This window comes from Colletotrichum costaricense, assembly GCF_030867565.1.
Source record: "Colletotrichum costaricense strain IMI 309622 chromosome Unknown Scaffold_31.1, whole genome shotgun sequence".
Classification (NCBI taxonomy): domain Eukaryota; kingdom Fungi; phylum Ascomycota; class Sordariomycetes; order Glomerellales; family Glomerellaceae; genus Colletotrichum; species Colletotrichum costaricense.
Genome location: NW_026848260.1, coordinates 110,861 through 122,081, shown reverse-complemented (window position 1 = coordinate 122,081; position 11,221 = coordinate 110,861). Strand labels below are relative to the sequence as shown.

General features: G+C 55.8%; 5 protein-coding genes across 5 annotated transcripts; 2 read left to right on the top strand and 3 right to left on the bottom strand.

The window, feature by feature from the left end:
- Positions 1 to 7: 7 nt before the first annotated feature.
- CCOS01_16490 (oxidoreductase) lies at positions 8 to 1,012 on the top strand (the record flags this gene model as incomplete). The annotated part of the gene is made up of 1 exon (XM_060464626.1): positions 8 to 1,012. One exon carries the CDS (start codon positions 8 to 10, stop codon positions 1,010 to 1,012), a length of 1,005 nt encoding a protein of 334 aa, XP_060304762.1.
- Positions 1,013 to 1,463: 451 nt separating this feature from the next.
- On the bottom strand, positions 1,464 to 2,941 carry CCOS01_16489 (major facilitator superfamily transporter; the record flags this gene model as incomplete). The annotated part of the gene is made up of 2 exons (XM_060464625.1): positions 1,464 to 2,756; positions 2,840 to 2,941. 2 exons carry the CDS (start codon positions 2,939 to 2,941, stop codon positions 1,464 to 1,466), a joined length of 1,395 nt encoding a protein of 464 aa, XP_060304761.1.
- A 1,298-nt stretch (positions 2,942 to 4,239) lies between these two features.
- CCOS01_16488 (uncharacterized protein) lies at positions 4,240 to 6,329 on the bottom strand (the record flags this gene model as incomplete). The annotated part of the gene is made up of 7 exons (XM_060464624.1): positions 4,240 to 4,281; positions 4,343 to 5,181; positions 5,259 to 5,399; positions 5,463 to 5,504; positions 5,584 to 5,787; positions 5,861 to 5,873; positions 5,964 to 6,329. 7 exons carry the CDS (start codon positions 6,327 to 6,329, stop codon positions 4,240 to 4,242), a joined length of 1,647 nt encoding a protein of 548 aa, XP_060304760.1.
- A 604-nt stretch (positions 6,330 to 6,933) lies between these two features.
- On the bottom strand, positions 6,934 to 7,314 carry CCOS01_16487 (uncharacterized protein; the record flags this gene model as incomplete). Its single annotated transcript, XM_060464623.1, has 2 exons — positions 6,934 to 7,127; positions 7,209 to 7,314. 2 exons carry the CDS (start codon positions 7,312 to 7,314, stop codon positions 6,934 to 6,936), a joined length of 300 nt encoding a protein of 99 aa, XP_060304759.1.
- A 2,460-nt stretch (positions 7,315 to 9,774) lies between these two features.
- On the top strand, positions 9,775 to 10,568 carry CCOS01_16486 (uncharacterized protein; the record flags this gene model as incomplete). Its single annotated transcript, XM_060464622.1, has 2 exons — positions 9,775 to 10,051; positions 10,111 to 10,568. The coding sequence occupies 2 exons, from the start codon at positions 9,775 to 9,777 to the stop codon at positions 10,566 to 10,568; spliced, it is 735 nt and encodes a 244-aa protein (XP_060304758.1).
- Between the last annotated feature and the right edge of the window lie 653 nt (positions 10,569 to 11,221).

The window sequence follows — 11,221 nt, the reverse complement described above, 5'->3', positions numbered from 1 at the left end:
CACCATCATGGCAGACCGCTACGTCGCAATTCACGCCGACCCCAAGGGCCCAGGCGACGCCCGCCCAACAGCAGAACAAATCGTCCGCGACGAAAACCTCGTCCCCTCAGGCCTCGCCTCCAAAACCGCCCTCATCACAGGCTGCTCCGCCGGCATCGGCACCGAAACCGCCAAAGCCCTCTACCTCGCCGGCGCAACCCTCTACCTGACAGCCCGCAACCTCTCCAAAGCCCGCAAAGCCCTCGGCGACGACCTCGTCAACGACACAGCCCGCGTCCACCTGCTCGAACTCGACCTCGAATCCTTCGCCAGCGTCCGCGCCTGCGCCGCCGCCTTCCTCGCCAGCACAGACAAGCTCGACATCCTCATCTGCAACGCGGGCGTCATGACCCCGCCCGAAGGCCGCACAAGGGACGGCTTCGAGACGCAGTTCGGCACGAACCACCTCGCGCACTTCCTCCTCTTCAACCTCCTCCAACCCGCACTCCTCAAAGCCGCGACAACCTCCCCGTCCCACACCTCCTCCCGCGTGGTCATCGTCTCCTCCGTAGCCCACCGCTTCGGCCAGCCAAACTTCGCCAACATCAACTTTGACGGCTGCTACGACCCCATGGCAACCTACGCCCAAAGCAAAACCGCAAATCTCTGGACGGCCAACGAGATCGAGCGCCGGTACGGCGCCCAGGGTATCCACGCCCTGAGCCTGCAGCCCGGAGGCGTCATCACGGAGCTGATGCGCCACATGCCCGAGGAGCAGCAGGGCGGCTTCGCCAAGCACCCGTACCTTTCCAAGATCTTCAAGACGGCGCCGCAGGGGGCCTCGACGTCCGTGTGGGCCGCCACGGCGGCGGCGCTCGAGGGCAAGGGAGGGATGTACCTCGAGGACTGTCAGATTATCGGGCCGTGGGATCCGGCTGGGGAGCCGTGGGGGCCCGGGTACGGCGAGCACGCGTATGACGTTGAAAAGGCGACTTTGCTTTGGGAGAAGTCGCTCGAATGGGTCGGGCTGTGAGGTGCTATTGGCTTGACGTGATGAGATGTGATAGAATAGCAGAATCAAAGAAGAAAAAATTACCCAGAGTTTCTCTTGGCGGACAACTCACCCCGATGTTTCGTATGCCCCTCATTTGCTTCCGTGTGCGTGAGCTGCTGTATAAGACGGGCAGAGTGACAGAGCGACATTTTGAAGCTACAAGAAGCCTCCAGGCCCCATGCAAGTCGTTACTTATGAGACTTCAGTGAGGATGAACACATCCAGAGCTTGCCACCATACTTAATAAAACAGAACATCATGTACATTTGTCCCCCTGAGTATACTACACTGAACCTTGTATCAGACTCCTTGAAAATGCTCCCGTGCCGAATACATGTACAGTAGATCAAATATCAACACAAAGAAGGAGACCGTTCATACAATGCCTCACAGTAGGCTCTATCTCACTGTTCTACACATGAAAGCTGTCTCACGCCGCCTTCTTCTCGGCAGACACCTTCTTCTTCAATGACCCGGGCGGCGTCTTGAGGCCGGCAAACACTGCGGCGGCCACGACAGCCATACCCGTGGCACCCATGGTGTACGCAACTTCGCGGCCAGCCCACCAGTATACGCTGGTAAAGAGAATCGGCCCCAACCCACGGCCAAGCTGGCCCCAGCTGCGGAGGATACCAAGCTTGCCACCGCGCTCGTCCTCAGCAGCCTCGAAGCTGCTCAGCGTGTTAAGACCTGAGACAACGGTTGCGGATGTGACAGCAAGACACGTCGCTGCGGCGTACAGCCCGCCGGTGGTTGTGATGCGGCCCAGGAGGATAAAAGATGCCAGACATGCCACGACACCAGTGCGCACGGAGAGCAGAGGTGGGAGGCGGCGAGTGACACCACCCTGAAGAATCGAGGCGACGAGACCAACGAAACCGAGGAGGCGGCCGTTCTTGGCGGACCCGAAGGCGAAGAGCTCATAGGTCATGAAGGAGAGAGAGGACTCCATGCCGGAGAAGAAGAGCAGGAAGATGAAGTGGACGGCGTTGAGAAGGAAGTGCGAGTTCGTTCGGACCAAGGGTGTCGATTTCGGTTTCGTCGTGCTCTTGTCATCCTTCTTCGCGCCGCGGCCCTTGCCCGTCAATGAGGGGAGGGTTTCGGGGAGGCAGAAGTAGAGGTAGACAGTCTCGGTCAGAATAAGGAACAAGCTGAAGCCGGCGGCCGTGGCGAAGGGGTTCTCCTTGACGGTGCTGATGCTGCTCAGCCAGGCGCCCAGACCGGGACCAAATGTGAAGGCGATGGAGAAGCAGGCACCGATGAGGGCCATGGTGGAGCCTCTGCTCTGCTCGTCCGAAATGTCCGTCGCCATGGCGGTAGCGAGCTGAACGTTGCCCTCAGACAGGCCACCTACGACGCGGGAGGCGACAAATGTGCGGAAGTCAACGGCGACGACCCAGAGGAGCACAGAAAGGATGTTACCGCACATGGAAGCCAGTAGAGCGGTGCGGCGGCCGTGACGGTCTGAGAGGTGACCGATGAGCGGGGAGGCGATGGCCTGGAGCAGACTGAAGAGGGAGCCGAGGGCGCCACCGAGGAGAACAATATCATAGCGGGAGTCGATGGGGCGAGCGAAAGCGGCCTTGTAACGGTTCAGACCGGACAGAACGGACTGGAGGAGGGTGGCGGGGCCGGTTGCGTTTGCGATCTCAGGGCCGACCTCGCGGTCGCGGTAGAATTCGAGTAGCTTGGGGAAGAGTGGGAGGATGAAGGTGAAGGAGACCTGGAGGAACAGTGTTTGTTAGTTTTGGGAGTCAAACGGTGGGAGACAGAGGGCCGGAGCGGCTTGAGGGTGTGGGATAATACCAGGTCGAGAAGCAGAGAGATGGCAATGACCCTGAGCACACGTTTGCGCGTGGAGGGGTCGACTGCCGTTGAGGGCGACGGTGATGTCGCTGCGACTGCCATTGTCGCAAGCCTGCGCTGATTGTCTTGTGTGTAAGAGCGAGGTAAATCGAATCGTGGAGGACGTTATATTCGGTGTTCGTCAACAGTTAGCCGTTGTATGGTGATGCAGAGAATGAGCGTGGGGTAGTTGGAGAGTCGAGTCGAACAGGGGAGAAGATGTGAATCAGCCAAGGCAAGAAAAGAAAGGCCAAGTCTGCATTAGGCAGGGGACTCGGAAGTTGAAGATGAGAAAGCGGAAACGAAGAAGACAAGTAGAAGAATGAGTATGCAGAAGTAAGAAAAAGGATATCGAGGTGGGACGACAGGTGACAGCACAACATGAAGGTACAATACAACGGATGGACACTGGAGGGGAACGGGGCCACTCAGTAAAAGGAACAGCGTGGAAGTCGCGGCGCGCGGTGTCCAAGCTCCCCCGTCATTGCCGTCGGCCGGTGCATTGCAGTACTGTACCTGTCCGTGGTGGTGGAGAGTGGTGCAGAAACATGCTCTTTCTGCCCTTGTCCCCTGAATTTGGGGCCATGGTGGTGATCCAGTCGGCCCAGTCCGATGTTTCAGGGTCAGGGGCTGACGCTGGCCGCCCCAATGGCTGGGACTTGGTGGGGCCCACCCGACCTTCAGTGCTCCTGTGCTCCTGCACCTTGCGGCCCACGGGCTTAAGTTGCTGCTGCGCTAAACATCGGACGGCACCCACCCCGGACCGGGGATTTGTTGACTTGTCCCCCACCCCGGACTCGGCCAAGTACGTATCCGTAGTCAGCTGCTATTTGGGGTGATTTTATTGGACGCTGCTTTCAACAGGCACTTTGACCTCCACATCGGCAACAGGCGCGAACTTGGACCTCACTTACTAACTTCTCTCTACCTATTTCTTCTTCTGTGCATGTACGAGAAACAATCCGATCTCTGAATATCTATCCTACTATCATCAATTATATACCCACTTGATCAGACGCTGCAGCACTGCCATTCGATCCCATCTCACATCATCAGATGACAAAGTCTGCCGTCAGCATTACCGTCCATGCTTCGCATAGTGCTGGGAGATGACGGGCAGCCGAGGCCAAGACCTTTGTGCTTGTCCTTCCCGAATTGACGCCAATTTCTCAGACTATCGCAACTCTAAAGGGCCCGGCGATGGAACAATGTCACACTGGCAAAGACGGCAATCCGCATTCCCCGAGCTTGCTCAGCCACCAATTCTGCCCAAATTGCAGCACATCGCGGACATATTGAACAAGACACCGGCACTGGACTATCCGTTGCACACTAACGATGAACGCCGCTGGGATCGTCAGTCAGTGCTGTCTGTCAAACATCACGCGGATCCCCTTGGATTCCTAGATTGGCTCGTCAGTCACCATACACAAAACCCTTCAATGCAATCCGTCGAAAACGTACCTTATAAGGGATTGGAATAAAATAGTCCGCAGCCATCTCACAGTCTCTCACCGTCGTCTCAAAGATCCTGAGCACACCAACATCACCCGCCCGCCGGTCCTCTCCTTCCTTTCCACTACCGTCCACGACGCCCGCTCCGCCCCACCGCCGGAATAGCTTCGCGAGCATGAGATACAACTCGGCCTGCGCTAGCGCCATCCCGAGACACACCCGCGTGCCCCCGCAAAACACGGTCAAATACTTCTCCAGCCGCTCGCCGTCCTCCACCCACCGCTCCGGATGGAACCCAAACGGGTCATAGTAAATGCGCGGATCCGTCTGCGTCTTGTACGTGCTCATCCCAATCACCGTCCCCGGCGGGAGGTGCACGCTCCTGCCACTGCCGTTCTTGTCGTGATACACCAGCGTCTCGTCGGGGCACACCCTCGCCAGCCGCGAACTCGTCCCGAATCCGAGCCGCAGCGCCTCCTTGACGACACCCCGCAGGTATGGCAGGTTCTCCAGCTCCGCGAGCGGCACCACGGCATCGCGGTCCGGGATCGCGGAGAACAGCTCGTCGCGCAGCCGGCGCAGCGTCGAGGGCCGGTTGATGAGGTGGAACACGGCCAGGGACAGCGTCCACGACGTCGTGAGCGTGCCGCCCTGCACCAAAATCTGTCCGTCCTGCGCGAGCCGCGAAACCGTCTTCTCGGCGGGCGGCAGGAGCTTGGAGGAGAGCATGTCGTGGAAGATTGTCGGGTGGCTGACGTCCAGCTGCCACTTTTCCGTGTGCTGCGTGGCTTTGATCTCGCCGATTTGGTCCTTGATGTCGTTCTTCATCTTGAGGAAGCCGCCCCAGCCTGTTTGTGGATGTGAAATGTGAGTAATGAGCCGAGAGTGAGAAGCCATGATAGTGTAGAGGCAAAGAACAACTTACCGGGAACGAAACGCCCGGAAAATGATTCTGGTAATCCGTTGACCAGCGTCAGGGCCCAGTTCATATGCTTGATCATGGGCCCCAGATGCGTACCCATGAGGAGGTTATCCGTCACCACCTTGCCGAACGTCTCGTCCTCGACTGCGGAAATCTCATTAGCTTCCACTACTGATGTATGCCAACCTTTCAGACCGCGCTACTCACTTAGGTGGTCACTCCTGGCGAAGCTATATTCGTTAATAACATCTGATCCATCCCGTCAGTAACTGAAAACTCCAAATCCTTCCAGCAAAGGCATTGAGGCCAGGGGTTGGTTTTGGTTTACCATTAGTAAAGGCCGAAAAGGGATACATGACGTCCAACGGCTCCTTGGACCTCTCGCTAAATTCCAGAAGACGGTCAAGCAGCGCATCGACCCGTTCCTCGATAACAGGCTGCAACTTGCGGACCGTCTGCGTCGAGAAGAAAGGGTTCAGCGCCGCGCGCCGAAGTTTGTGGTGATCATGGTTCACAGTCGCCAGCGCGCTCTCTCCAGGTATCGTTAGCTCATGACACGTTTCCCTTCATTGAAGAGAGAGACAAGGCTTTATAATATTGCTTACCAGGGGACCCGAACTAAAATTCAGTCCACATTAGCAAAAAGACGTTTACTTTCTTTTCAACCTCACTCTCAGAAAGGGGGATCAAAGTCGCAATATTACACACCTGCTGCGTATAAAACCCCCACTTCTCCCTGACCCTCCCCGGTCCCGTATACAGCTCCGAAAAGAACTCCGGGTCGCCGACGTGCACCTCCCACGGACTAATCCGCACCACGGGCCCGTACCGCCGGTGCAGCTCGATAATCTTGAACGTGTACTGCCCGCCGAGGACAATGTCGTAGTAGAACTCGTACAGCTGCGTCAGCGCCGCGAGGCGCGGACCCGGGACGTGGGAGATGGGGCTGAAGTAGAGGCGGCGGACGCCGAGCTGGAGGGCGTAGAGGAGCCAGAGGAGGGAAAGGAGTGCTGCGAGTTGTGTCGGGGTGAGGGCGAGGGTGGTTAGGCCCGAGAGGATGGTTTGGATCGCCATCTTTGAATTCGCTTCCGTGCGGGTGTCCTTTGCGATGGAAACTTGCTGGAGCACGGGAGAAGATGGGAAGTTGCTTTCTCTCTGTCTCTCTCAGCTCGAGCTGTATCTACCCGAGAGGCCGGGTCCCGTAGACCATATAATAGACCACCACCTCACTACACGCCGCCGCCACTACCATCACCTCACCTCACAAACACCCCCCAAAACTACTGCGTGCCGGGATACGTGCTTAACGGGAACAAAAGTGGCGCCCAGCTTTGAACAATGAGGTTTAGCAAACCGGCCTAGCGGCGGCGCTAGTACAGGGTGGTCGTGATGATGGTTTGATGGGGAACAAACCAAGTAGCTACTAGCTGCGCTGCGCTGAAGCAGCTTTTTTCGTCGTCATCTTGGCGGGAAGAAGATTGTGGGTATTTGGTCCTGGAACTATGTACTGATCCTGAAAGCAGGTCCCTCTTCTTTTTTTTACTTTTTTGGCTGCCCGCCAGTGTCCGTGTCGAAGACGAAGAAGAAAGTTTTCGGGTGCGTCCATTGATAGACTAAGGTAGGTTTTCCTGCGGCCGGAGTAGCGTGATGAAGGTCCGAGGCCATAGCTTCGGGTACCCTAGTTGAGTAAGAAGATACCGGATGAAAGAGAGACTATGACTTCTTTCAGGGACACACACTCTTCCTCAACTACATGGTATCTTGGATCTGGTATCTTGCGTCGTGTTTCGTCAGATACGTGATCTCGGGTGGATCGTATTTGGCGATGAACATAAGATTCTAGAACCGATCGATGCTTCGTGTGTTGTTTGCCGGTGCCGGCAATCACCAGGAGATTATTACCCTAATTCAGCAATGGAAATCATATCTCCGGGCCTCGTAAGGAAATTATACCACAGAGCAGCAGGCCCAGGGAGCTGGGTTTGCTACACATAGATCTCATTATCAAAAGATCGGACAGATCGGATCTAGCAAAGGGAGAAATTGTGCCGCCAAGCATTGATCCTTCACGTACGGGGCAAGATTCCTTCGATTTGCACATTGAAAGGATGAGACGTGGTTTGCCATGCTAAAACTGAAACCAACAGAAACACACAAACAGAGCCTCATGGGTTCTAGCCTCTAGATTGGAAGCAAGCAAGCAAGCACCACCACAGAGGCGCAGCATCGACCTACTTAAAGCAAGGCACGAAGCACGTGAGGTCTTGAAAGTTGGGTTACGAACAGGCCTACCCCCGTTTCCTGGAGACCGGAATGAAGTCGAAATTGACTTCCCAACGGCAAACACCATCTCCGTCCGTATGGACAGTCCCGGAAGGAAGGTCACCGAGATCCGGCATTGGCACCTTACTCCGGAAGGGGCTTTACACCGGGCTTCGCCGCCCGCCCGCGGAGACCCGTTGCATGGGAGTTCAGAGTTGGCCAACAGGAGAATGAGGAGAATTCCGTCATAGTAAATCCTTCCTACGTAATCGAAGCAGAGCTCTCTCTCTGTGTGTTCCTCGACGATAAAGCTTGTTTTATCTTCGTCTCTGACCGAAGTGTGCAGTACGTCTACGAGGATAGCTTGAGACACCAAGGAAGAATCGACCCTGCCAAGTTGCCAAGGCTTCGATGATAAGAGAATGCAGAGCATTAACCAACCCCGCCAAACCATCACCGTCTTTGCGGATTGGTAGTGCTATGCAGATATGACGGCATGTTGTGTACAGCAGCAGGCGATCGGTGCTGTGCCGCAGATGAGGAGCAGAGGAGGAACTTAAGAGGAGGAAAGATCCCCTAAAGTCTGGACCAATTGAGTTCCAAAAGTTCAACGTGTGCCGGGCGACGATCTGCAATCAGTGTTACTCAAATGACGTCGCGACCGCCCTCTCGTCTCCTTACGAGTTCGATCGTCTCTCGCTGTCCTTCTCTCTACGGATACTCCAAAGTTCCAAGAGGCCTGTGAGATTGTAGATGCCATCGGTGCCAAGGATTATATTATAGATGCCTAGAGGGTGGGAACATGTTCGTAAATTGTTTCCTGGAAGAGCAAGATCATTGGCGCTGACTACGGATACACTACTATGAGAGCGGAGTCAAGTCGAGCACATGGAGAAATAAGCTTCCAGGTAGCATGGGAGTTTGGCACGACCTTACCTTGGTCCACTCCACTGGGATTATGCCCCTGTACTAAATGTGCGATAAGCTCCGAGGGAAGCATTGGTCCCTCCTCTCACAAGCCTCTCAGGGAATCACAGCCCTCCGGTTGCCTCCGTGGTGCTCCAGTTCTCCAGAACAGAAGGGGGAGGGAGGGAGGACCGCACATGGCCGCTCCGTAAGGCTGATTGAAAGCTACGCCAGGTCCCCCGCTGTTGATGCTGCCAACTGGGGGTTCTTGGTCTTGGTCTTGGTCAGTCTCCAGGTTCAGAAGGGGTTATCCCTCCAACAGCGCTTACAAGTATACACCATGCATGCCCCCCTGGCAGCTTTGAGAACACCGCCCGATACTGTGGTTACCGCGATGCCGAAAGAGGAACTATCAAGTCGCGACTTCTTCGACTTTTCCTCTCTCCTATGGAGCATCTCGTACCTACAGGCTACAGCCTATTACCACGAGCCAGGACGGCGCCAAGGAAGAGCCCCTGGCGGGCTGTCATGGCGAGATTATACCACGCTACGAATACCGTTGTACCTTTTGCGCGCAAACTGGCGAATGGTATCGCCTACGGCTGATCTTTTGCCAAGACCAGACTAAGAAAATCCTCAATCACACCTTGTCAACTCGGTCTCCTCGCTCTTTCTCACCAGCCAGCCAGACCTTGCCAGAGTGGCAGAGACGTGATCGTCGCCGTCTGCTGGGCCAATTCATGGCATCCTCCAAGTGTCTTTCTCCTGGGCAGGTTAAGCTTGTTTTCCTTGCTTACAACTAACTTCCTAGTTTCGGGGTTTGATGAATATGCGCAGCTGCGCAGCCTCTCAAAAGAGGTCAAAAAGATTGCAGGTCAGAAATGACGAGAGAGGGGGCCGCCCAACCAACAAGTTCAACCCCCGCCTCACCCCCAGACCATCTGTATCTGTACGGTGTGTGACGGTGTAACTAGCAGGGCTCAGATCAAAGGCCAATGTTCGGTGGCCTGGGTGCGTGGTGGTGGTGGGACTAAACCGCCGGCCGCTGGTCGACGCATGTAAGACGGGCGGGCGCCGCTTGCGGTGTCTTTGATACTTAAAGACTTGGCAGCCCGCTGCTCTCTCTCTCTCTCACTGTCTTCAGCCTTAAATCCATTCTTACTTTGCTTCATCGAACATTTCCTCTATCACATCTTCCCCTCAGTTCGAGTGTCTTGTGTAACAGAGTCTCGCACAACCAATCAGATATCCTCCAGCGAGGGACGAGAACCAATCGATCTAAGCGCCGCCGCCAGCTCACAACAGTAACAGCAACACACCTACCAACAAACCCAATCCAACCCAAGCACACATGGACTTCATCCTCGACTCCCGCGTCCCCAAAGGCGGTGGCTCCAGCGGCAGCCGCGGTTCCAGCGGCAGCAGCAAATCCTCAAAATCATCCAAATCAAAGAGCGGAAAGAACAAGTACAAAGGCGGCGGCCGCGTCGGTGCCGCCGGCGGAGGCGGGGGAGGTGGAGGAGGCGGCGGCTTCAGCGCGCTTCCCCTCTGGGCCCGGATCCTCATCATCGTCCTGGTTGTGTGGTTCATTCTGTTCCTGGTCTCGCTCGCGTTTTACACGGTCAAAGGTAAGGCTCGTCTTACTGCAGGAGTATTGAAGAACAGCATGACTTACACCGGAGAACAGAATACAAGCGCAAAAAGGAAGGAAAGAAATTCCGCATCGGCCACGTCCTCGGCCACGCCCTCCTCGTCTCCACGGGCCTCTGGATCCCCTTTACTCTCTACCGAAAATTCATCTCCCGGCGCAGGGAAAAGTCCAGAGGAAGTGGCGGCGACGGCGACGAAACCAAGCGCTCCGCTGGCGGCACATACGCCAAGATTGAAGAAGGCAGGAGATCCGATGACACCGGAAACCGAGACTCTTGGTATGCCGGAGCCGGAGCCGGCACCCACAACAATAACAACAACGCGGACAGCAAGTATGAGCCCATGGGCTACGCGCCTCATTACCGGTCTCCGTCACCTGCTGAGCCCCCGGCGGCCGGTGCTGCTCCGGCTCCCACCGGCGCGGCGGCCGAGTATTACATGCCGCAGCCGCCTTCTCAGACGGCGCCGACACAGCACCCGCCTCAGTATAGCTAAAGGATGTCCCGGTTCGGATTACGTCTCGGGCCATGGTTGAATGATGATGGGCTGGGTTTCTATGATGATACGCCTTGTTTCAACGTTTTGCTACTTTCTTCCCTTCTCTGGATCGATACCCCTTTTCCTCAATTTAGCGTTTCGTATTACTTTTGTCAGTACAAAAGGATGCATGTACCGATGTGTGTCACAAAATAGGATATAGAACAGAACTTCGATCAGAACTTCAAACTTTACTATTACTCATTTGATTTTTGGGTACATACCTCCTACATCACCACTCTTCACCTTGCAGTATCTCTCAACCATACGCTCCAGTCGCCAAAACAGATGTTCCATAGTCCACGCACTGCGATACCTGGAGTTCTTGTGCCCCATCTATAGGTGCGACGCAGTCCGGTTCCCGTAGGGCCTACCAATGCTCCAACCAACGAAGCTTCCCTATCCACCTCCTCAATGACATCGGGCTGGTATCTCGCCTCTTGTCCTTTAGTCAGCCGTAGACTGCGTGTTGATGGCCGACGGACGGCGTAAACACTCTTTGTCGTCCATCTGAGAGGCTAAGGGGAGGCGCCACAGCCATCGCCCTCAAGGCCCAAAGCTGATGTCAACTTATGTGGTTTTCTGCTGAACCTCGTCAGCGCGTCGATTCA